The 27,074-nt window shown below is 43.5% G+C and overlaps 1 protein-coding gene across 1 annotated transcript in view; it reads left to right on the top strand.

Moving 5' to 3' along the window:
* The first annotated feature begins 3,236 nt into the window (after window positions 1-3,236).
* Window positions 3,237-27,074, top strand: part of LOC130296018 (von Willebrand factor A domain-containing protein 5A-like) — a 34,261-nt gene continuing 10,423 nt past the window's right edge. Inside the window, exons 1-6 of the mRNA XM_056547395.1 lie at window positions 3,237-3,386; window positions 17,954-18,018; window positions 19,087-19,289; window positions 21,973-22,195; window positions 22,749-22,918; window positions 25,237-25,351. Of these exons, the coding sequence (XP_056403370.1) occupies window positions 17,967-18,018; window positions 19,087-19,289; window positions 21,973-22,195; window positions 22,749-22,918; window positions 25,237-25,351 (763 nt within the window). The 5' untranslated portion in view covers window positions 3,237-3,386; window positions 17,954-17,966. The remainder of the gene's footprint in view (window positions 3,387-17,953; window positions 18,019-19,086; window positions 19,290-21,972; window positions 22,196-22,748; window positions 22,919-25,236; window positions 25,352-27,074) is intronic.

Genomic DNA, 27,074 nt, shown 5'->3' with positions numbered 1-27,074 from the left:
TGCAGAGGTTGAAGGGGTGGGGGGGGGGGATCAGCCTGTCAGTGCTCAGATCATATGCAGGACAGTTCATTAACTTGGTCTGCATGTCGTCCCAGAAGGAAACTCTTCTAAATATGAAGCACAAGAAAGCCTGCAAACAGTTTGCTGAAGACAAGCAGACTAAGGACATGGATTACTGGAACCATGTCCTGTGGTCCGATCAGACCGAGATAAACGTATTCGGTTCAGATGGTGCCAAGCGTGTGGCGGCAACTGGGTGAGGAGAACTAAGACAAGTGTGTGGTGACAACTATAAAGACAAGTGTGCCTTGCCATGGTGGTGGGAGTGTCATGGTCTGGGCCTGCATCAGTGCTACTGGTACTTGTGTGGTGGATGAGGTAAAAATGGCTATTTCAGAATATGCTTGCAGAAATGGCACCTCGCTCTGTCGCCTCTCATCGTGTTGGTGATGTTTCCAGAGAGATTCCACCCAAAATGATGAGACCTGCGTGATGGACGAGGAACGCCTACAGATGGAAGAAACCAATCACAAGGACAGCTGTTCATGACACGCTACAGACTATATAACCCTTGTAATTGTTTCAAATATAGGAAGTATCATTTATCTGAACTGTGTGTCAGAGTGATTTCTTCTATTCTGCATATGCTGATTCTTACACCAAATTAAGAAGGTGGTAGATACTCATCTGATACCGGGTCGGGTTGCATAGTTACATAGTTAGTACGGTCGAAAAAAGACATATGTCCATCAAGTTCAACCAGGGAATTAAGGGGTAGGGGTGTGGTGCGATATTGGGGAAGGGATGGGATTTTATATTTGTTCATAAGCATTAATGTTATTTTGTTCCAGGAATGTATCTAATCCTGTTTTAAAGCTGTTAATTGTTCCTTCTGTGGCCAGTTCCTGAGGTAGACCGTTCCATAAATTCACAGTTCTCATGGTAAAGAAGGCGTGTCGCCCCTTGAGACTAAACTTTTGCGATTCATTTCACCTGGGACCTACAGTTCATTGAGGGAACCATGAATGGCAACATGTACTGTGACATAGTGAAGCAGACTATATATACTGACATATTGTTCAATAAATAATTATAGTATTAAAAAAAAATATATATATATTTATATATATATATATATATATATATATATATATATGCCCTTTCCCGATAAAGCCCTGTATTATAACAGAAAAAATAACTATAAAATTCTAGACATAATAAGTATTGCCACATTTGTAATAACTTGTAAAATAAAACAATAATGGTATTTATTGTGAACACCACAAAAAGTAAATGCAAGAACCTCTAATTTTGGTCCATAAAGTGGAATAAAAATGATCAAAAGATAGCATGTATCAGAAAAATTGTATCAATAAAAAAAAATGCAAAAAAAACAAGCCCTCACACAATGCGCTCGGACTAGAAATAAAAAAAGTTATGACTGTCAGAACTTGGCAACACAAAAAAGGGATTAAAAAAAAGCTATATAAATTGGGTATTGCCATAATCGTAACGACCCACAAAATAAGAATAACATCATTTTTACGTCACAGTTATCGCCATCATTTTTTTCTTTTAAGCCAGAAATTTTCACATTTTTTACACTATTTTGGAGTTTTTCACACAAAAAACCCACTGCATGTAGCAATAAAAATGATCACTAATATAAAGTACAATATGTCCCGAAAACAATCTCCGAAACGCTTTGCTCAGTAAAAGCGTTCCAAAGTTAATACCACTTTAGGGTAGGGTCACATAGAATGATCTGCAGCGTATTTTACGCTGCGGATCCGCCTATGACAGAGCCTACAGTGTGCTTCCAGTTGTACCTGCTCATAGCTATCATCCACCACTACGAGCAGACACACAGTGATCTGCGAGTCGCCGCGCGCATGTGCAATGTACTCGCACACATCGCAGCCGCTCCCCCTGCTCCCTGAGCTAGGCTGAGAGCATGTGCGCGCAACTCCCGGATTGCCACTACTAGGAACAGCTGGAGGCAGCACTGTAGGGTCCGTCATCGGCAGATCCGCAGCGTAAAATACGTTGCGGATCTGTTCCGCGGGACCCTACCCTAAAAGGGGAGATTTATAAAAACCTATGTAGAGGTGCAGCTGCCATAGCAACCAATCAGATCACTTCTTTCATTTTTCAGAGGCCATTTAAAAAAATTAAAGCAGCAATCGGATTGGTTGCTATGGGCAACTGGTCTACCTTTCCTCTGCACAGGTTTTGATAAATCTCCACTAAAGAGACACAGGCCCGATACGTAAAATGGGGCCTGGTCATTAAGGTAAAAACTGGCTGCGTCCTTAAGGGGTTAAAGTATGCTCATTTGGTCGCTGAATTTCCACAGTGAATCCGCGCCATTCTAAAATGGGGGATAACATGTCTGATAGCGGGGGGGGGTGGGTGTACCGGCCGCTGGGACCCCTGCAAACTCAGGGTCGGTGCTGCGGCGTTCATGAACACCAAGGGCTTTCGTGTTTGTGGCGTCACGCACGCCCCCTCCATTCATGTCTACAGGATGGGGCGTGTGCTGTGGCCCTGACAACCCCTCCCATAGACACAAATAGACGGGGCATGGCTGCGGTGGTTGGCCGTCATCTGGCACAGAGCGGAGTTTGCTCGATGCATCGGTTTACGGGGTGACGCGCCAGAGATCGCGGGGACATGTTATCCCCTATCCCTATGGATAAGGGATAACATGTCTAGGGGCGGAGTACCCCTTTAATCGGCGCCTATGTCCTTGACAGTTTGCCACGGACATAAGCACCATCCCATTGGCACTTCAATCTTCTGCCGAAATCCAATTCTTCATTGGAAGTTCTGACTTGAAACTGTTGTGTGAACAGGGCAGTAGAGTTCTACTGAAATCAATGGGAGGCTGCTGCAAGCGGAATCCGCGCAGAATCTCTCTAGTGTGAACAGGCCGCTAGAAACCTTAGTCTTCTCTTTATACTTGTTCTCCATGTACGATCCGTTACCGGCTTTGTATTCAATAATTGCAACTAAAAACCTGAACGTCTGAACATACCCTTAGGCCGTGTTCCCACGATTTTGCTACGTTTGTTTGCAAAACTACAACTCCCAGCATGCCCGGACAGACGTTGACTGTCTGTTCATGCTGGGAGTTGTAGTTTTGCAACAGCTGGAGGCACCCGGGTCGGGAAACACCGCTTTCAGGGGCTGAGTCATCCACAGGCCCACAGCTGATTGCCGGGAAGATGAGACGGGATCTTTTTAACCATTTCATGCCTGAGGCAGTGTATTCCATGCAGTGGCCCTCCTGACACACCCAGCTCTGCGTTGTTCACACCCTCCTCTCTGCAGACATAATCCATACAGGGCAGGCACACAGCAGGACAGATCCTCAGACACACAAGGTAAGGGGGCAGGAAGCAGATGAGGGGGCAGATTTGGTGCTGGGATGTTATACGCAGATTACGCGTCACTGGCCTCTATATCCACAGCAGGCACAGCCGAGCTGAATTTGTCTTTGAAATATTCATTGGCATCACAACACGGAAAAGGAGAGGACAGATAATGGAGTAGATGTGACCTGCAGTCCTATGTAACATCACAGATAACACAGTAATAACTCCCTGAGTACAGATAATGTAGTAGATGTGACCTGCAGTCCTATGTAACACCACAGATAACACAGTGATAACTCCCTGAGTACAGATAATGGAGTAGTGACCTGCAGTCCTATGTAACATCACAGATAACACAGTAATAACTCCCTGAGTACAGATAATGGAGTAGATGTGACCTGCAGTCCTATGTAACATCACAGATAAAGCACAGGGTAATCTCATGTGTTAGATTATATCTGCAGTCCCTATAACACACAGTACAGCTAGTGCAGTTGATGTTACCTGCAGTCCTATGTAACACCACCGATAAAACACAGGGTCAGAGACAAAGCTTGTAGCTTCTGGGCCCTGATGCAAAATCTGCAACCGGGCCCCATGTGCCAATTAAAATACTGGTCTCTTATGGGGCAGATGTGTTTTGGGGGCCCCCGAAAGCACCAGGGCTCTGGTGCGACTGCTACCTCTATAGCTACACCCCTGCACAGGGTAATCTCTGAGTACAGATCATGTGTTTGTTATCTGAGGTCCTATGTAACACCACAGATAACAAACAGTACAGATAATGTATAGATGTGACCTGCAGTCCTATGTAAGACCACAGATAACACACAGTACAGATAATGTATAGATGTGACCTGCAGTCCTATGTAAGACCACAGATAACAAACAGTACAGATAATGTAGTAGATGTTACCTGCAGTCCTATGTAACACCACAGATAATACACAGTACAGATAACGTAGATGTTACCTGCAGTCCTATGTAACACCACAGATAACAAACAGTACAGATAATGTAGTAGATGTGACCTGCAGTCCTATGTAAGACCACAGATAACAGTACAGATAATGTAGTAGATGTGACCTGCAGTCCTATGTAAGACCACAGATAACAAACAGTACAGATAATGTAGTAGATGTGACCTGCAGTCCTATGTAAGACCACAGATAACACACAGTACAGATAATGTATAGATGTGACCTGCAGTCCTATGTAAGACCACAGATAACAAACAGTACAGATAATGTAGTAGATGTTACCTGCAGTCCTATGTAACACCACAGATAATACACAGTACAGATAACGTAGATGTTACCTGCAGTCCTATGTAACACCACAGATAATACACAGTACAGATAACGTAGATGTTACCTGCAGTCCTATGTAACACCACAGATAATACACAGTACAGATAACGTAGATGTTACCTGCAGTCCTATTTAAGATTACAGATCATTTATAGTGATAACTCTTGAGTACATATAAATGTATTAGATGTTATCTTCAGTCCTATGTAACATTACAGATAATAGATTAGATATCTGCATTCCTATGTAAAACCACAAATAAAACAGTACAAATTATGTAGATGTGACCTGCAGTCCTATGTAACATCACAGATGATAGTGATAACTGAGTGCAGAAAATAAGAGGCTACCTGCAGTCCTATTAAACATCAGATAACACACAGTACATATAATGTATTAGATTATATCTGCAGTCCTATGTAATACCGCAGATAATGTAATCACCTGCACGCTGTCACATGATCACAGTATATCCTCTCCCTAGGGCTGTATACAGAGCTGTATACAGGATGTTATAACAAACCCCCTTGATACATTGTGTACATGAGTCCAGGGGGGTTTACCTCCGGGGGCCCCGCAGGTACAGGATTCTACAGACATTTATGAGCTTCACATGAAAGGAGCGATAAAGGCAAATGTGCATCATGACATCCCAGTGCAGCAAATGTTCTTTAGCAGATGGTGCTTAAAGGGGTACTCCGGTGGAAAACCATTTTCAAATCAACTGGTTCCAGAAAGTTAGAGATTTGTAAATTACCTCTCTTAAAAAATCTTCATCCTTCCAGTACTTATCAGTACTGCTGTATGCTCCAGAGGAAGTTGTGTAGTTCTTTTCAGTCAGACCACAGTGCTCTCTGCTGCCACCTCTGTCCATGTCAGGAAATGTCCAGAGCAGGAGTAAATCCCCATAGCAAACCTCTTCTTCTCCAGACAGTTCCTGACATAGAGGTGTCAGCAGGGAGCACTGTGGTCAGACAGAAATTCAAAAAGAAAAGAACTTCATCTGTATTATACATCAGCTGATAAGTACTGGAAGGATTAAAGGGTACCTCTCATCAAATAAACTTTTGATATATTTTAGATTAATGAATGTTGAATAACTTTCCAATAGCATGTTAATGAAAAATACGCTTCTTTCTATTGTATTTTTCCCGATCAGTCCTGTCAGCAAGCATTTCTGACTCATGCTGGAGTCCTAAACACTCAGAGCTGCCAGCCTGCTTTGTTCACAGCCAAACAGGCTGTGAACAAAGCAGGCTGGCAGCTCTGAGTGTTCTCCTTTGTGAACAAAGCAGACTGGCAGCTCGTAGTGTTTAGGACTCCAGCATGAGTCTGAAATGCTTGCTGCCAGGACTGGTAGGGAGACACCTAGTGGTCATTTCTTCAAAGTGGAAAATTAAATAGAAAGAAGCATATTTTTTAATAACATGCAATTGGAAAGTTATTCTGCATACATTAATCTATAATATATCAAAAGTTTTTTTGATGAGAGGTACCCTTTAAGATTTTTAAGAGAAGTAATTTACAAATCTGTTTAACTTTCTGTCACCAGTTGATGATGATAAAAAAAAAAAAATAATAACTTTTTCCACCGGAGTACCCCTTTAAATCTTCATAAAACACATCAGTTGTGAGAAGTCACACTTAAAAATATTTCTTTAAAATAAAATATTTTAAAAAATAATTTAAAATAAAATAATAAAAAAAAAAAAAAGTGAACTGACCCTAAACCACTAGCTAAAACTAGTAGAGATGAGCGAACTTGCAGTAGATCTGATTCGTCACAAACTTCTCGGCTCGGCAGTTGATGATTTTTCCTGCATAAATTAGTTCAGCTTTCAGATGCTCCGGTGGGCTGGAAAAGGTGGATACAGTCCTAGGAGACTCTTTCCTAGGACTGTATCCACCTTTTCCAGCCCACCAGAGCACCTGAAGGCTGAACTAATTTATGCAGGAAAAGTCATCAACTGCCGAGCCGAGAAGTTCGTGACGAATCGAATTTACTGTAAGTTTGCTCATCTCTAAAAACTAGCACCAGCAGCCAAGGATTTTATTGATCTATTTACATCCGTCCTGGGGCACAATCTATCCCTGCCATATCAGCCAAAATAGGTAAGCACAAGGCATACACAAGAACCTCAACGTTATATAAAGCCACAAAAATATATACTTTCTGAATGCATTGAACAGCGTCATAATTATAAATGATATAGCAGCTGAATATACAGGAGCACGTGGCACAAGTCCTTACATGACGCGCTAGTTGGAAGTAGTATAGCATGTAGCAGAAAATAACTAACCTTACAGTCAAGTCAGGATAAAAAGTGCTACTATGGTGTGAACTGTTGGAAACTACAGATCCCAGCATGACCTGAACAATGTTTACTATATGATAGTTGTTCATAAAGAGGAATGCTGTCAGACTTCATCAATTGAACTGAATACAGGGAGAGCCACACGCTTATCTGTTCCCTGAATTGGCTTTTAAAGGGTTATTTTGGGACTTTTTTTAAATTTTTTTTATTTGACTATGCTACAGGGGCTGTAAACTTAGTGTAATTCATAATATAGTGTCTGTACCTGTGTGTCACAGTGGTCTCGCAGTTCTGTTTATTTTTAACAGCATACAAAATGAGTGTCTCAGGTTTTTCCAGGTTGCAGTGCGGCCCGAGACATTACATCACTGGTCAGATGTTCAGAGGGAGCTTCAATGGAGCGACCGCTGGGAGAGACAGAGATCATTCTGCACCTAGTTGTATTTTTGAAACGGCTGTAGGCATCCTGGATAGAAAACACTGGTCTATTGCATGGAAGGGAGCGCAGGTGTGTTTAAATGGGTAGGGTGGCTGATGTGTGGGAGGGAGAAAAGTGACCTCACACTTATAAACAAGGACTCATGGGACTTGTAGTTTGAGGTAACGAACTCAGGAAATAGCCAGTTCACAAATAGCCTCAGCATTATGGTGATCTCACAACATAGCCATTTAGCCCCAAGACAAACACAGTTCCTTCCTATGCATGTCCATTACTGTCTGCCTAAATAGTAAAGTACTAAAATCACCTTATGGCAGCAACCAATTTGGGAGGACAGACCTTCCGCACCTAGATAAAGAGCCAACATTTGGCTTAGGGGCCCGGTCGTAGTTGCGACCACTGGGACCCCTATTGCTACGCCACTGGCTTAGGGGTGGAATAGAGCATAATTATTGATCTTATCGTTTTGGTTACATTTTCTGTGCTTGGTCTCAACGTGTATTAGGTGAACTTGAATTTCTGGATTTTTGTTGTACTTGTATGTGACTGCCTGTGAGAGTTGCTTGGCAGCTGGTAATACATATTTAGCCAAGAAAAAACATGAAGGACAACAAATATTTATATTGGTATTCAAATCCTACGTAGAACAAACATATCTGCCCAGGTTTGTCATAGGTCAAAAGATTGTCATAGGTATTACAATACCCTTAAAGAAGCACTCTGGGAATTCTCCTTTTTCCCTTTCAGTATGATGGCACCAACTGAGAGGGACTCCGCACCTAAGGACAGGAAACCTAGAGGATAAAAGGCAGGTCCCTCCTCCCCAGCCTCAGTGGTTTCCTGTCCTTGGGAAGGCTAGCGGGGCTGGAGTTCCTATCCCATTTGGATACTGAGGGAATAGATCTTCACCCTGTAGTCTCAGGGTTTTATTTGTGATGTCCCAGTACAGGACATGGTCCTGCACTACACTTAGGCCCTGTCAGGTTGAGTCCCTCAGTGACCTGGGGCCTCTCCTGCAGTGTCTCCCCTGCTGTTCTTATAGTGTTATTTAATGTAATAGGATTATAGTCAGTATGTCAATGTATAGTCAGTATAAATGACCTTTTGGAGGACTCCAGTAAATGTCTAAAGGACCTGTGAGATGTCACATGTTATGTTATCACATGTTACCCAGAGGGCATCAGTTTAACCTGTTCAGGACGCCGGGCGTATGCATATGCCCTGCATCCCGAGTCCTTAAGGACGTGGGGCGTATGCATACGCCCGTGGGAATTCCGGTCCCCGTTGCTAGCCGGTTGGGAACCGGACTGGGATGCCTGCTGAAATCATTCAGCAGGCACCCCGGCACATCGCCCAGGGGGGTCCTGAGACCCCCCCATGTCGGCGATTGCAGTAAATCGCATGTCAATACAGACATGCGATGTTCTGCTATTCCGGGCTGATCGGGTCTCTGGTGACCAGATCACCTGGCAAAATAGGGATGATCGGAGGTGTCAGAGACAGCCCTGATCATCCTGAGGGCTAAGAGTGAGGGCGCAGTGCTGCGATCTCCTCCTATCCCCTGCCATTGGTCAGAACTGATTCTGACCAATGGCAGAGCAGGACAGTGGGTTGCCATGGCAACCCCCCGTTCTGCCCACCCCTGGATGTCGAGGGGAACATGGACAGAAGATGGAGGCCGGGTACCTGCAAAGAAGATGCCTGGGGACTCCCCTGATCTTCACTGGAGACTGCTGGATCCTGGCTCAGGTAGGGAAGCGACGGTGGGGGGGGGGGGGGGGGGGGGGCGGGGAAGTGAAAGTAAAACTCTTTACTGTGGCAACCACTAGGAAGGCCAAACTGCAACTCCTAGCATGCCCAGACAGCCAAAGGCTGTCTAGGCATGCTGGGAGTTGTAGTTTTGTAACATCTGGAGGGTCACAGTTTGGAGACCACTGTTACAGTGGTGCCCAAACGGTAGCCCTCCAGATGTTGCCAAACTACAACTCTCAGCATGCCTGGACTGCCCAGGCATGCTGGGAGTTGTAGTTCTGTAACATCTGTCCTTTCAGATTTTGCAATTTTCATGACATTTTTGAAAATTCTGCTCTACTTTGAAGCCCTCAAATTTTTTCAAAAAGCAAAAATATGTCCATTTTATGATGCCAACATAAAGTGGACATATTGGGGGACATTTACTAATCTAGTCTATTCTGGGCATGCTTATAGACCAGCGTATGTGGTAGTCTCCTGTCTATTGTGCTCCTAATTTATCAAAGGTCTCACAGCCCTTGATAAATTCTGTGCTCAGACTTCAGGGTCTACAGCTTAAACTGCATTTAGACCTGCTCCAACATGGTCTGACATTTCAGCGTATTTTGGGCAGATGCGACATGTCGCACAAAAGTCGCACTTGATAAATTCAGCACCAATGCATTTTCCAATGCATTTCCGTCATTTGCATGCATCATATTCTAAAAATCCTCTACAGCAAAAGTCGCAGAAAAGTCGCACATATTTAGACTGCGAGTTTCTGTGCGACAAATTTAGACAGGAAAAAACAGTCTAAATCCTTTGATTTCCCCCATTGTATTTGTAAATAAAATTTATTTGGGATATCCATTTTCCTTACAATTAGAGAGCTTCAAAGTTCGAAAAATGCTAAATTTTCAAAATTTTCATGAAATTTGGGGATTTTTCGCCAAAAAAGGATGCAAGTAACGCCGAAAATTTACCACCAAAATAAAGTAGAATATGTCACGAAAAAACAATCTCAGAATCAGGATATTTTCGCGTTATTAATTCGTAAAGTGACGGTGGTCAGAATTGCGAAAAAGGGCTCAGTCCTTAAGGTGAAAAAAGGGCTGCATCCTTAAGGGGTTAACACATGACCTGCAGCTTGACCAATGGGCTTCTGGCACAGCCCCCCTTTATAAGGAAGGGAGGTGCTGCAATCTGCCTTATTATTTTTTTATTTTTTTTTTGCTATTGTACCATCATCACTTTACTGAGACCAGCAAACACCAGAGATCTCAGTGCTAGTGTCCAGCACCTGGAAGGCTGCAAAGCTACAGTCATTCCAGTAAGTCAAATCTGTTTGCTGTCACTATTTACAGTCTAGTCAAGCCTCAAGTAAATTACCTAACGTCTCTTAAAAGTATAATTGGTGCTGCGAGGTCCTTTTGTGTTCCTGGCCACCTCTCTGGGATTCTGGCCTAGCTGTGAAGATAATGACGCATATCTGACCTCAGTAAAGCCTCCATTAAACCATAACCTGATTGTGGACTCTCTAGCTATTGGAATAGCGGAGATACCGTTTGGGTGGTTCCGGTACCAAAAAACAACTCTGGTGTCACGAACATTAGGGGTTAATAACACTTTGCCCCTGGGGTTAATACCATCTTGCCCCATCCACCTACACCGCTACACCCCGTGGTCCCGTCATCACTGTGGGTCACCACATATTCCCTAGCAGGCTCCCATAGTCTCACTGCCTGCTCCTGTTACCTGGACTGCTCTGGCTGGTCACAGCCTGTGGGCTGTTGGCTGAATCCAGGGCTGTACCCCGGTGGTCGCGCGGTCCGGTAACTCCCCCTATTTGTGGCGTACCCCCTCTGCAGGTTGCTACGGCAGTTCCAGGAGGAGGCCAGATGTGACATGAAACGCTGGGGATGGTGCGCCGGAAGTGACGTCACGCACAGGCCGGGAGGCCTGGCGCTGCAGTAAAAAGCCTGGAAGGGATGTTTGGTGCAGCGGAGGTGACGTCAAATGCTGGGATCAGGTGCAGAGGGCTATCTGTCAGCCAGCCTGTCCCCCAGTATGTGCAGTGGTCCCTGAAGGAGAAGGTCATGAGCTCCAAGGAGGATCCCAAGCGAGACTCAGCTGAGGTCTCAGCAAAGATCCCATCCACGGTACCTGCAAAAAGTTACTCCCAGATCTATAGCCCTATTAAAGGGTTACTCCGGTGAAAACCTATTTTCTTTTAAATCAACTGGTGGCAGAAAGTTAAACATATTTGTAAATTACTTCTATTAAAAAAAATCTTAATCCTTCCTGTACTTATTAGCTGCTGAATACTACAGAGGGAATTCTTTTCTTATTGGAATGCTCTCTGATGACATCACGAGCACAGTTCTCTCTGCTGACGTTATTATAATAATAATAATAATAATAACGCTTTATTTATTGTTGTCCTTAGTGGGATTTGAACCCAACTCCCCAGCTACCCACTGAGCCACCATGCTGCCCTTAGCATATATCTGCTATGCACGGTTGCTAAAATGGACAGAGATGTCAGCAGAGAGCACTGTGCTCGTGAAGTCATCAGTGTTCCAAAAAGAAAGGAATTTCCTTTGAAGCATTCAGCAGCTAATAAGTACTGGAAAGATTAAGATTTTTTTTTTAATAGAAGTTATTTACAAATATGTTTAACTTTCTGCCACCAGTTGATTAAAAAAAAGTTTTCACCGGAGTACCCCTTTAAGTCCTTCTGTCCCAATAAGAAGTCTAGGGGCCAGGAACGAGATAAAGGGGAGTCCTCTAAGTGGTGGTTTCCCAAGAAAACAAAAGGTTACATGTTTAACCAGTCCCCAGGTAACCCCAAAAAACCTAACCCATAATGATGTTTCAGGGCGGGTAGGAGGCAGACTGCGGAATGGGAGAAAATATCAAACAGCAGCTGGGTCCTCAGTACCATCAAAGAGGGCCTGCGGTTGGAATTCTCCAGTCTGCCTCCTCCCAGCCTGGTAGTCACAAAATATCCAGGATCAAGGAGGTCAATCAGCTTTAGAACAGGAAGTTTTTTCTTTAATCCAAGAAGATGTGCTGGTTCCAGTCCCAAGGGAAGAAAGGGGGCAGGGGTTTTACTCCTCCCCTTTTTCTAGTAAAAAAAATAAATAAATAAATAAAAATATACAAAAAGGGTTCATACCGGACAATAATAAACCTGAAACCTCTAAAAAAAAAAAAAAAAAGAAAAGTTCCTGATTTATCAAAAATTTTTAATGGAAACCATAAAATCTACTGGAAATCTGTTAAAAAAAAGACTGTTTTATGGTCTCACTAGACCTAAAAGATGCCTATTTACATGTCCATATTCACCAGGATTACCAGAAGTACCTGAGAATAGCAGTACTACTAAATTCAGAAGTGCCTCTCCAGTTCCGGGCCTTGCCCTTCGGTATCTCGGTTGCACCAAGGGTATTTACTAGAGATGGGCGAACTTCCAGTAATTCGATTCATCACGAACTTCTCGGCTCTGCGTTTTGCTGTCTTTAGCCTGCATAAATTAGTTAAGTTTTCAGGTGCTCCGGTGGGCTGGAAAAAGTGGATACAGTCCTAAGACCTCTCCTAAGACTGTATCCACCTTTTCCAGCCCACCGGAGCACCTGAAAGCTGAACTAATTTATGCAGGATAAAGTCAGCAACTGCCGAGCCGAGAAGTTTGTGACTAATCGAATCACTGTAACTTCGCTCATCTCTAGTATTTACAAAGATCATCTCAGAGATGGCGGCCCATATCAGAGAAGGGGTAGGAACTTTTGTTGCCTATCTAGACAATTTTCTGCTTATTGGTTGTTCAGTAGAAGAGGTAAATTCTTTCCTAAATCACACCTTACTAATTCTAAAAAAAGTTAGGATGGATAATAAATTGGGGGAAGTCCTCCATAATTCCTGCAAAAGAGAGTTTTTCTAGGAATTATACTAGACTCCAATCTTCAAAAATGTTTTCTTCCTCATGAAAAGATCCAAAAATGACAAGCCCTAACCAGAGAGGTGTTGAGGTTGTGAACAGTATCAATAAGGAAAGCAATGTCTTTACTGGGCCTTTACACAGCCACCATCCAAGTGGTCCCTTCGGCTCAATTCCATACAAGACAGCTTCAATGGGAAGTTCTGGCAGCCTGGGACAGGTCCACCTCAGATCTGGACAGTCCAGTAAATTTGTCAGACGCCTCACTTAGCCTCTCTCCTTTGGTGACTAGATACCGCAAATATATCAAAGGGTCTGGAGTGGAGGAAACAAGATTTCGTTCTTCTAACCACAGACCCCCAGCCCTTATGGCTGGGGCCACACATATTGGAATACATTTACAAGGAACATGGGGAAGAGAGGAGTCCTCCCTCTCTTCAAATTGCAAAGAGTTACTGGCTATTCAGAAAAGTTTGGATCGGGCCGGGCCTTGTCTATTCCAAAGAAATGTCAAAATACTGTCAGACAACTCCTCAGCAGTTGCAGTGATAAATCGCCAGGGCACCCCAAAAATCTAATGTCTATTACTAGGCAATTGGTTTTTCCTACGCAGAAGGTCATCTTTTGTCTCTCACAGCTGTACACATAAAGGGAAGTCTGAATGTAAGAGCAGATTTTCTCACCCGTCACAGTCTACACCATGGAGAGTGGAGACTGAACCCGGATCTTCCAAAAGATTACACAGCTATGGGGAGTTCCACACTTGGACTTATTTGCCACAAGACAAAACCGCCAAGTAAGATCTTTTTGCTCCCTTGATCCAACAGAGAGGCCTTGGGTGGTGGACGCCTTAGCTCACAGGTGGGACTGGAACATAGCCTATGCTCTTACCGAGGGTGATAAGATCAGAGGAGAAAATATTTGTAATCCTAATAGCCCTGTTCTGGCCCCGGAGGGCCTGGTTCTCGGCTCTGAGGTCCATGTCACAGGCGGGCTCGTGTGCTACCAGAAATAGACAATTTACTATCTTAGGGGCCGATTGTCCATCCTCAACTAATAAACATTCATTTGACTGCCTGGCCCTTGGAAGGTTAATCTTAAGGACCAAGGGTCTCTCAGAGGCAGTCTACTCTACAAGCTAGTAGGAAATCTGTAACATCTACTTTAGAATCTGGAGGGCTTATTTAAATCTTTTTAAACAAGCCACTTGTCGATCTGTTTTCCCCGGACATGGCCAGTATCTTGTTTCTTACAGAGGGGGTTAGATAAGGTTCTTAAAGGAGAACTACGGGATTGAAAATTTTATCCCCTATCCTAAGGATGGTGGATAAGTTTCCGACCGCTGGGGCCACCCACGATCACCCGTACGGGGCCCCGACTCTTTGGTTAGAGAGGGCGTGTTGACCACAGCACGAGGCGGCGGCTGACACGCACCCTCCATTTACTGCTATGGGAGAGCCGAAGCGCTGCCTTCGGCAATTTCCGGCTCTCCCATAGCAGTGTATGGAGGGGGCGTGTCGGCCGCTGCTTCGTGTGGTGGTCAACACGACCTCTAACCAGAGAGCTTGGGCCCCGTACGGGAGATCGCGGGGGGCCCCAGCGGTCGGACCCCCCCCCCCCCCCCCCACGATCTGAAACTTATCCCCTATCCTTAGGATAGGGGATACATTTTTCAATCCCGTAGTTCTCCTTTAAATTGGCCACCCTTAAAGTCCAGGTCTCGGCTTTAGGAACACTTTTTGATCAAAAAATAGATCATCCATGGGTCGTCAGGTTTTTTTAGTGCAGTTAAAAAACTTACCACCTGGGATTTTCCTAGGCCACCTTCTTGGGATCTCTCCCTTGTGTTAAATGCCTTTTATGTCCGATCCCTTTGAGCCCTTAGATACTGTAGCTCTCAAAAATCTAGTGCTAAAATCTGCTTTGCTGGTAGCAATAACATCCGCCAGGAGAGCTGGTGACCTGTCGGCTCTTTTTACTGTAGAGCCCTATACTAAAATACTGGGTGACAGAATAATTTTTTTTACCCTGAGCCTGCTTAGCTACCAAAAGTAGTGTCCAAATTACACATGTCACAGAATATTGTTTTGCCATCCTTCTTCTGTTCTGACCCTTCTAATGAAAAAAAAGAAACTTTTCCATAATCTGGATGTGAGGAGGTCCTTTAGAAAGTCCTCCTCTTTATTTATTCAGTTTTCTGGTCCAAATAAGGGGAAGCGAGCTAGCAGGAGCTCTATCGCTAATTGAGTTAAACAAGCTATATGTCTAGCCTATATAGCTTCTGGAGTTTCCCCTCCTTCAGGTCTTAGGGCTCATTCCACTATATCAGTGGCCTCATCTTGGGCTGGGAGAAGAGGAGCTTCCATAGACCAGATTTACACAGCGGCCACCTGGTCGTCTCCACTTACCTTTTTCAAGCACTACAGGGTGGATGTGGGCAATTCTTCCTCTGCTGTTTCTTTTGGCTAGAAAGTCCTCCAGGCTGTAGTCCCACCCTAGGTGTTATCTCTGGTATTTCTCTCAGTTGGTGCTGTCATGGCGAAAGGGGAAGCCGGTAATTACTCACCGGTAATTGTTTCCCCAAGCCATAACGGCACCGAGGCATTCCCACCCTAAGTTTCGGAAGAATTATTTGTTTTTTCTGCACTGGTATGGGTTTACCCTTATTTTCATCTTCCTATTTTCGTAATATTATGTATATTTTTGTATACTAACCGATGTAGGCCGTCTAGTCTCGGAAATTCACTGAGGCTGGGGAGGAGGGACCTGCCTTTTATCCTCTAGGTTTTCTGTCCTTAGGGGCGGAGTTCCCCTCTCAGTTGGTGCTGTCATGGCTCAAGGAAACACAATTACTGGTGAGTAATTACGGCTTTTTGTTGCTTATATAGACTAGCTGAGTACTCGGCGTTGCCCGGTTTCTCCTACCTAATCCTTGTGGGGAGGAAAAGCAACAAAGGAGGAAGCTTTTGTCCTCATTTCCCGTCCTCATATCCCAACCCCAAATCCCCTCCTCATATTCCGACCTCATATCCTGTCCTAATATCTCGACTTCTTCATTTGCCGCCCCCCCCCCCCCCCCCCCCCACTTCTAATCTTCATATCCTGAAACTGCATTGTGGTAAAGAGATTGTAAGCTAGTATGCACTAGTTTAGCGCGAAACATATGTCGCTCCTTGAGAACGCACCCGCTGTCTTTACCCCATGATTCGTCGTCAATAAATGCACAGTTGAAGTCATTGGGTGAGTGCAGCCTATTCATTTTCTCCTTGCGATACATTGGACTTGCTTTTGTCTTGAAGGCCTTGAATGCACCTACTATACTGTGTGAAATTAATATCTTTAGCCCTTTCGGAAGTGATGCTGGAACACACACACACACAAAGTTGTATATATTTATTTATTTATATTTAGCTGAGTACCTGGCACTGCCCGGGTTTTTCCTTTCTTAATCCTTGTTGGAGAGGAAAATCAACAAAGGAGGAAGCTTTTGACTTCATATCCCGACCTCAGGTGGGACTGATTTGTGATGAAGAGATTGTAAGCTGAAAATAGAAAGGGGACGTGGCTTTGTGGGAATGGGAGTGATTTGCAAGCCAGACCGATGCACAAAAAGGGTAGATAGTGAAAAGGGTGGGGCTTAAAATGTGGGTGTGTCTTTGTGAGATGGGGTGTGGCTTGCAAGCCGGATTTACACATTCACCAGGAGATGCAGAGTGGAGCTTGTGGAGTAAGGTACTGGAAGTCCCATATACTTGCATGGGACTTGAAACAAAAACCCATCTTTTATATAAGGGTGTATGTAAGGGTTAATTTAACTATCATATATTTTTATTTGACATATAAGTAATATGTGTACCAGGTATTATTGAAATATCTCTAGCCATAAGGAAGTTATGTGGGAACATACATTTCCCATAGATTTGCATAGTACTTTAAACAAAAACCCCGACCCTCACAAATGGAGGTAGCTAAGGTTTAAATTAACTAAACTATATTTTAAGTGGACATATAAGTAACATGTGACCAAGTATTATCGAAACATCTCCCGCCGTTTTGAAGTTATGCAGTAACATATATTTCCCATAGACTTGTATGGGACTTTAGTTTTAGTTCACTTCCGTTTTTACTATACGCCCCCTCCCATAGACTTGCATTGAGGGGGCATGGCCATGATGTCAGGTGGGGCAAGACCGACCCCGGCAGCGTGAAAACAGCATTCGAAACAGTGTCCCTACAAACCACTATATAAATGAAGCTCTAATCCTTACACAAAGCCCTGGGAAATAAAACCTCTAAAGTAAGGGTTTATAGAAATACTTTGGTTTACTTCAGATATGTAGTACAGTTCTTTGGAACTTGTGGAGTAATTTCACGACTATTTTAGAATATAAATAGTAAATAATTATGTAATGGATTAAAGGAGTACTCTGGTGGAAAACTTATTTATTTATTTATTTTTTAAATCAACTGGATTCTCAGCTGCTGTATACTACAGAGGAAGTTCTGTAGTTCTCTCTAGTCTGACCACAGTGCTCTCTGCTGCCACGTCTGCCCATGTCAGGAACTGTTTGGAGCAGGAGAGGTTTTCTATAAGGATTTGCTCCGGACAGTTCCTGACATGGACAGAGGTGTCAGCAGAGAGCACTGTGGTCGGACTGGAAAAAAAATTACTTAACTTCGTCTGTAGTATATAGCAGCTGATAAGTACTGGCAGGGTTAATATTTTTTAAGATCAGTAATTTACAAATCAGTTTAATTTTCTGGAGCCAGTTGATTGTTGTTTTCCACCAGAGTACCCCTTTAAATATATTCAAGCAAACTATCCCGTTTATCCCTTGCAGACCATCCGAAACCATGTGTGAGCCAAGGGGCTGTTGTGGCCTCCTAACACCTGAAAAACTACCAAGTAAGTTATTTATTATTTATTTAATTATTATTATTATTCCCTGTTAATGTTTGAAAATTGTGTAAGTTCAGGTCTTCGTTGCTTTAAAAAGGGTTAACCAGCATTTTAAAACATATCCCCCTATTGACAGGATAGGGGTTAAATGGGCAATGTCACCAACCTTTTTATATTTTTTTTTTGATATGTTGTAGTACTTATGTACTAGAACATATCTCTAATATAGATCCATTAATTTTTAAATTAAAATAGTTTAGTTTAATTTTGAAAACTGGCCACTAGGGGTCTCCCTCCTAGTGGCTGGCTGCAGGCTGGCGTGATGTCACGCTTGAATTCGGACCGATGCCGGGCAATCTGTCCTAATTCATTCAGCCTGCGCTCGCTCCCTGCCTGTCAATCAGACAGGCGGCAGCGAGCGCTGAGAGCGCAATGGCTCCCTGGCCTCACACGTCGGCCCCGCCTCCCGGCATTTACACGCTGCATCAGAACACTGCACTAGGGTATTCCTTGCGGAGAGCAGGGTTCGGGGTTTTCAACACAGGGGGGGGGGGGGGAGAGAGCGGGGTTCGGGGTTTTCAACACGGGGGAGCGGGGTATGGGGGTCTCAACATGGGGGGGGGGGGGGTTCAGGGTTTTCAACACGGGAATGGGTTAGCGCCATGGCCCTAACTTATTGTTTTTAACACAGGGTGCCTCCAGCTGTTTCACCACTACAACTCCCAGCATGCCCTGACAGCCAATAATCTCAGGGCAAGCTGGGAGTTGTAATGGTGAAACAGCTGGAGGCACCCTGTATAGATGAACTAAGGGCGGAAGTCAGCCCCAGCAGGCATCAGTGACATCGTGCCTGCTGGGGAAGTATGCCTGGTAAGTGAGAACACTACCAGGCAGACAAAGAGGCCTTTTCAATCTAGTAAAAAGGAATTAACGCTGCAGAAAATCCGCCGCAAGCCCCATTGAAGTCAGAAGGGACTGCGGCAGATACACACTTAGAACAAAATGAGATATTCATGTGGTTCACGACTTCTCCTCGCGCACAAGATAAAAGTTCATAGCTGCAACGTTGTCCAGTTCCACTACAGGGGATCTCAGTTGACATCCAGGTGAAAGGCTTTGTGGCTGATGTGGCTGCAACGCTCAAGTACAAGAATAAGGAGGAGAAGGCGGTGGAGGCCATCTTTGTGTTCCCCATGGATGAAGACTCTGCTGTCTACAGCTTTGAGGCCACAGTGGAGGGGAAGACCATCGTAGCCGATCTCCAGGAGAAGAAACAGGTGAATGATATTCAGGATCACTTCCCAAGACTTAGGGGGCATGCACACCACGTTTTTGCAATACCGTTCCCGTATATGGTTTCAAGGTAAAAACCATACGGAACCGTATAGAAAACCAAATGCATTGACTTAGCATTGTAAACCGTATGTCAAACGCATCATCTGGTTTAGTCTGTTTTGCGTCTTATACGCTTTTTTATTTATTTATTTATTTATTTTTTTACCCGTATCCAAGATCGTAGACCACCACGTTTTTGGTCTGGTGAAAAAACCGTATTAAACCGTATGTGTTTTTTTTTTTTTTTTTTTTTTTTAACATGGTAGTCAATGGGAACCGTACAGAACTGTAGGTGCGTACGGTTCCATACAGTTTGCACCATACATTTTTTGACTTTGCACAGTTTTTTTCTTGGAATTTCAATCAAACAAGTGAAACTTTATTCAAAATGGAGTGAAAAGTTAAAAACGTATACGTTTTTTTTTTTTTCCCTTAAAAAAACGGATACAATCTGACATCATTTTTCAAACCGTATATGGTTGAAATTTGTACACACGTTTTAATACAGTTTAGTCCGGTTTTGAGGAATCCGTTTTTAATCAAAAACCTGATACTGGAACTGTTTCGCAAAAAAAAGTGGTGTGCATGCACCCTTAGCTGTATATCCAACAGGAAAATATTTCTAGGTCCTCAATGCAATATCTGCAATGTGGCCCCCACTTACATTGTGCCATTTATAATACTGATGTCTTCTTATTTGACAGAGGAGACTTTAGCATCATGGCCTGTGTGTGACTAATACATCTACACCCTGGGGTCAAGTCCTGGGGAAAGAAATGTAGGAACTCGCCCAAGATTTCCACTCAAGAGCTGGTCCTGCAGGACTCCTGCTAATGGAAACTCCATTCCCATGCACTCCTGCAGGACTTAAAGTGGTGCTCCAAGGAAGTAAAGAAAAATGCCCCAAAGCCACCACAATACCTGTTCTGTAGTCTCCTTAATATTATTTTTCCTTGTTTGCAGCCCAGACTACAACTCCCAAAAGTCGGTGCAGCTCTGTGTAATGGCTGCCAGCCAATTGCCTTTACTATCTGTGTGCATGCTGTGTTGTTGTAAACACACTGTACAGGTCTTTTCTTTTAAACTATTCTTCCTGCCAGCAATAAATCATTCTATGCGCTGAATGGCAATGAAGTCAGTGATTAGATCTACAGCAGGAAAAGAGCAGTGTAATGTGCTGAGATGTAACTGAGAATCTTCTCTGTGCTTCTCTGCCGGCACACAGGGAGAGGGAGTTGAGTTGTACCTTTAGAAGCAGGAAATCACATGGTGTTTGCCTTGCAAGAGGGTGGGGGCTAATCTCAGTGAGGGATTTTCAAAGAGACAAGCAAGATCGGAGTATGATGTCTTTCTCTCACTCCCTGCGTATAAGTGACAGCTGAAAGAGGGAAACTGCTCTATATAGCTAATGAATGATAATTAGACAAATACATAGGTTGGTGAGAGGGAAAGGATGGGCTATGGCTTTAGTTCCCCGGAGTACCCCTTTAAGCCCTGTCTACACCCCTGCCACAGTCCTCAGGTTCCCATGGTTGTAAACTTCTGTCTACTTCCCATTGTGGCTTCTCTTTACTTCTGCCCATGGGCCTCAATGGTAACCTGTCACCTGTTATGCTACCAAAATTGCAGGCAGGAGTGGGATCCTGGAAAACTATGATTTACACTGAAATGCCTCCACCTGCCTAAGTAGTCACATGGGTGGTCCTTGCGGCCACTCCTCACCCCACCGGCTCTGAGTAACTATACACAGATGGGGGAGAGACATGCTGCAAAGAGTTGGTGCGGAGGAGCGTAGGCTTGGGGAACCACCCCAAAGACTAGCTGCAAGCTTTTATTTTAAAGTATTTCTCTGAAACTTTCAAACATTTCAGAGTAAATCGTAGTGTTTCAGGCCCCCGCTACCTGTTGCCTGCCGTTTGGACAGCATAAAATGCATGAGTCACTTTTAAGAGGAACAAGGGTCAGACAAATAGTATTTTTGCATGTCCTCCCCATGAGATAAGCAGTGACACTCAAGTCTAAAAGCAGCTATTTAATCTCCCTACAGCACCCCCACAGGGCAAATGGAGGATTACATGGCTCTCGATTAAATCAAGGGTTGTCCATGAAATAACCAGATGTCATGTCCTCCAGAGGGAGAGACAATCTTTGGAGCCATGCTTTACTCTAAATATATTATGGAGATCCATAAGGAGACTTATGTCTAATAACACTTTAACCAATTTAGAAAAACTTTTTCAAGTATCAAAAAAAAAAAACTTATTGTAGATTTTTATGAAAAACATGTTTTTTTTTTTTTTTTTTTTTTCAAAAACAGCTGTCCTAGGTTGTGTCTGGCATTGCAACTCAGCTTAATTCAAATAAATGCGGCTGAGTTGCTGCACTACTACATACAATACAACCTGTGGAAAGGTGTGCCACTGTTGTGTTAATTTTTTATTTTTTATGCATTGCTTATAATAGATAAGGTACTTAAGAAAAGATTTTCTAAATCAGTTGAAGACTTATTAGGTATAAGACTTCCGTTAGCATCTACGTCAACTATATAGAGCAGAACACGGCTACAAAGAGTGTCTCTCCGTCTAGAGTACCTGACGTTTGTTACGTTTTGTCTGTGACCCTCAGGCTCATGAAACATACAATGAGGCCATCAGTCAGGGCCTGCAGGCTTTCCTTCTGGAAGAAGATGAGAGTTCTGGTGACATCTTCAGCTGCAGTGTGGGGAATTTACTGCCCGGGCAGGAAGCTGAAGTGACGCTGAGCTTTGTACAAGAGCTGCAGGTTGAAGCGGATGGCGCTGTGCGTTTTGTTTTACCCGCGGTCCTCAATCCTCGGTACACCCCAAAAGGTACAGCTACATATATGACCAAGAAATTACTGTGTATATATACTTGTACATGTTCGTACACAGTGACCCCACCAGCAGAATAGGGAGTACAGCTCTGGAGTATAATACAGGATATAACTCGGGTCAGTACGGGATAAGTAATGTAATGTATGTACACAGTGACCTCACCAGCAGAATAGTGAGTACAGTTCTGGAGTATAATACAGGATATAACTCAGGATCAGTACAGGATAAGTAATGTAATGTATGTACACAGTGACCTCACCAGCAGAATAGTGAGTACAGTTCTGGAGTATAATACAGGATATAACTCAGGATCAGTATAGGATAAGTAATGTATGTACACAGTGACCTCACCAGCAGAATAGTGAGTACAGTTCTGGAGTATAATACAGGATATAACTCAGGATCAGTACAGGATAAGTAATGTGTTTTAAAAAGTGACTTTCTTTTTACATCTATGTTTAACCTGTAGATGGAGAGAACAGATCAGTAACTTTTTTCCCATTGGCTTCTTGCTGTCACTGTACTTTTTAACTCTTTATTCCTGTAGGACAAGAGGAAAGTGTGACTATGACTTTACCGACGCTGCCGATAAGTGAGATCCCATACACACTGAGTCTGACCGCTCGGTTTCAGTCTGCGTACGGTATAGCTAAGATTGAGTCCAGCTGTGACCTTACACCTCTGAAGTACACCAACGATGACAAAACCGAGGCTGAGGTGAGCAGCACAGGACAAGTATCAACGGACCCCAGATATGTATGGCCAGGCTCGCACTACGGAATTCTGTATTGAAATATTGCTCTGAAATTGCAGTGCAGCAGAGTCCCATTGCTGGCAATACCTGTGATAATGTAGAAAGAGTAGACCGCGTACGGCTCCTCGTGTATTACCCAATGGAAAGGTGGTTATACAGTCGTCACGTATTCAGGCCCCTTATAGGTGGCCGCTCACCTTATAGCAGAAAGTTTGGGGCATATCACCTCAAAATAGAGGTATACTGATGTAGCCTGCTGCTCAGTCAAGGAGAATCTTTAGGGGTCAACGAGAGCTGTCCTGTAGTAGTATGCAAGGTAGATAGGGAAAATAGACCATCGGTTCCAGGTGCCGCTGGCTCAAACATCAGTCACGAAATTTCTACCACGTGTGGATCACTTTTATTGTATTAAAATAATAAAAACATTAGAGTGGATGACGCGTTTTGAAGGTATCCCCCTCTTCCTCAGATCAGCATAACCATACAACCGTTATCATAGTGCTTAAATATAGTGTGAACTGGCGCCAAACTGGGAGTGGCCCAGTGATCAAAGGTCATGTAAGGTAGTTCATACAACAGGTATTCAGTGTCCTGTGAGAAGGTAACTATATGTGAAAATGTATATAAAACTTTAGGAAACAAAAGGGATTACATTCATTATCTCTATATATTTAAGCATTTACGGCACTCTGCAGCGCTGTAGGTCCCGGGAGCACGTCCCGCTGCATAGTTTCCATGGACGCGTTGCTAAGGGCCATAGTCATGTGTTACATCCGGGCCAATGGCATAGCAGAGAATGCGTATGGACTCGCAGAGCAGTAGGCTGAGAGAGTGGGCTTCCAAGCGCCCACTGTAGATAGAGGTAAATAGGGGGTTGGACTAAATACACCACAGGATAAAATATAAAGGTATATTAAAGTATGGGGCACAAAAGGTAACACTGTATACAGACAGTCCTGACCAGTCCAATAATTAGCTACTATAATAATGGAGTTGTTAATAAATATATAAATACTTCATGTAAAATAATAAATATATAAAAATATACATATATCGATAATATAAAAATGATGTGGAACTTGTGTGAAAATGGGCATGTGCCAAAGACTAAATGTTACCCACGGGAGGATCGCATGCAGGATTAAATATCATGTGGCACACACAAATCACATAGGGAACATTCAATGAGTTTGTTCAAGCCAAACGGAGCGAGAGTCTGCAACCTATGGATCCAGTGTTTCTCTTTTACTCAAGGTACTGAATTTGAGTGGGTCTTCTGTTGAGACGCTCTCTATAGGGGTAATAGTAATGCAGTCAGAATCACAGTTGTGTTCAAGGGGTGAGGTGTCTTGACACTGTGCAATAGGAAACCGTGGGCAGGGTTACTTTGGTGTTTTTGTTAATTCGTTAATTGTTAGGCAGTGAATAGTGCTACATACATATTGGAGTTTACAGGAGATTGTCCTGTTAACATGGTGCGTCAGCTTGTCCTGGGTGTGTGTGTTTTTTTTTTTTTTTTTTTTTTTTTTTTTTTAAATAAATGTTTGACTGTCTCCTTTACCAAAATAAAGAATTGTCCAGCGCACATTCCCTTTAAAATCCAAAACTTTATTCAAGCATGTACACCAGGTACGAAGACAGGGTAGACACAGGTGACGCGTTTCAGCTCGTCAAAGGGCCTTAGTTGGTATGACGAACGCCCTTTGATGGGCTGAAACGTGTCACCTGTGTCTACCCTGTCTTCGTACCGGGTGTACATGCTTGAATAAAGTTTTGGATTTTAACGGGAACGTGCGCTGGACAATTCTTCTTTATTTTGCCATTGCCAGCACAGGGTACGGTCCGTACCAGTCCGTGCGCAGTAGGACGCAGGAGGTCGAGCTGAACACGGATTGCACAGCTTCCACTGTCTCCTTTACCGAAATGACACAAAATATAGCTTGACTTCAGTTAAAAGGGTACTCCGCCCCTAGACATCTTATCCCCTATCCAAAGCCTAGGGGATAAGATGTCTGAAGGCGGGACCCCACGATCTCCCTGTTGCACCCAGTGTTCGTTTAGAGCATCGGAGGCTCGTAACTTCATGGCCGCGCCAAGCTCGTGACATCACGACCACGCCCCCTCAATGCAAGTCTATGGGAGGGGGCGTGACGGCTGCACTTGTTTAGACATTCTTCTGACATACAATGCTATATAGCTCAGAAGTATCTTTGACCCCAACCTGTATGACTGGGTAGATTCCTATTAACAGCTCCGTTAATACCCATTTCTATTTCTTCAGGTGGAACTAGCAGAGGGACATAAATTTGACCGAGATGTGCAGCTCCTTGCCTACTACTCAGAGGTGAACAAGCCAAGCGTAATTTTGGAGGAGGGAACTACCGATAATGAAGCAGGTTGGTCAAGATGTAGGAAGATTAACAATAGTGCAGTGGCCCAGTAGAGATCCTGTCCTAAAAAACAAGTTGGTTGCAGTGTGACTGCTATTGCATTACATTTCATATTTGTGTTTCTCTAAAATGACTAATATTGGTCAATATAAATTACAGTATGCAAAGGATAGGGGATAAGATGTCTGATCATGGAGGCCTGCTGCAGGGACCCCCGCAATCTCCATGCAGCACCCACATCCTATGCCGGGCTGCTGCTTCAGTCTCGGAAACCTCTTTGTTTCCAGGACTGGAGCCGTGATGTCACGCCATGCCCCCTCCATTAATATCTATGGGAGAGGGTGTGATGGCCATGCCCCCTCCTATAGTCATGAATGTAAGGGGTGTGGCGGGACGTCACGTCTCTAGTCCCGGAAACAGAGGTTTCCAAGACTAGAGCAGCAGCCCGGCATAGAATGCAGGTGCTGCAAAGAGATTTGGGGGTGGGGTCCCCAGTGGCGGGCCCCCCACAAACAGACACCTTATCCCTTTGGATAGGGGATAAGATGTCTATGGCTGAAATACCCCTTTATGGAGGATTTGTCAGAGATTCTAAGGTGAAGATGTACAAGAACCTCATTACTAGCCTGGGACTTTAAAGGGGTACTCCGGTGGGGAAACTTTTTATTTTATTTTTTTTAAATCGACTGGTGCCAGGAAGTTAAACAGATTTGTAAATTACTTCTATAAAAAAAAATCTTAATCCTTCCAATATTAGCTGCTGAATACTACAGAGGAAATTATTTTCTTTTTGGAACACAGTGCTCTCTGCTGACATTACGAGCACAGTGCTCTCTGCTGATGAGTGCTCTCTGAGATCCAGGCATGATCAGTCAAGCGGAAGAATCACTGATCAATGGTTTCCTATGAGAAACCATTGATCAATATAAAAGATCAGTGTGTGCAGTGTTATGGGAGCCATAACATTGCAAAAAAAAAAGTGAATAAAGATCCTTTAACCTCTTCCCTAATAAAAGTTTGAATCACCCCCCTTTTCCCATAAAAAAAAACTGTGTAAACAAACGTGTCATTGCCGCGTGTGGAAATGTCCGAATTATAAAAATATATTGTTAATTAAACTGCACGGTCAATGGCGTACGCGCCAAAAAATTCCAAAGTCCAAAATAGTGTATTTTTTGTCACTTTTTAGAAATAACGAATAAAAAGTGATCAAAGTCATAAATGGTACTGCTAAAAACTTCAGATTTTACCACCCCGTACGTGGACAAATAAAAGTTTTATAGGGGTCAGAAGATGACAATTTTAAACATATAAATTTCCCTGCATGTAGTTAGTTATTCCAGAAGTATGACAAAATCAAACCTAAATAAGTTGGGTATCATTTTAATCGTATGGACCTACAGAATAAAGATAAGGTGCCATTTTTACCGAGAAAGGTACTGTGTAGAAAGGGAAGCCCCCAAAAGTTACAAAATGCAATTCTCTTCTTCAATTTTGTCACACAATGATTTTTTTTTTCCATTTTGCTGTAGAATTTTGGGTAAAAAATGATGTCACTACAAAGTAGAATTGGTGACACAAAAAATAAGCCATCCTATGGATTTTTTGGTGCAAAATTGAAAAGGTTATGACTTTTAAAAGGGAAGTAAGAACGAAAGTGCAAAAACAGGAATACCCTCTGTCCCCAAGGTGTTAAAGTGCTTCAGGCCAGGTTCAGAGCACACGTCTA

Source organism: Hyla sarda, chromosome 1 (genome assembly GCF_029499605.1).
Source record: "Hyla sarda isolate aHylSar1 chromosome 1, aHylSar1.hap1, whole genome shotgun sequence".
NCBI classification, from domain to species: Eukaryota; Metazoa; Chordata; class Amphibia; order Anura; family Hylidae; genus Hyla; species Hyla sarda.
The sequence above is the reverse complement of the archived record's forward strand: the minus strand, read 5'-3'. Positions and strand labels throughout refer to the sequence as shown.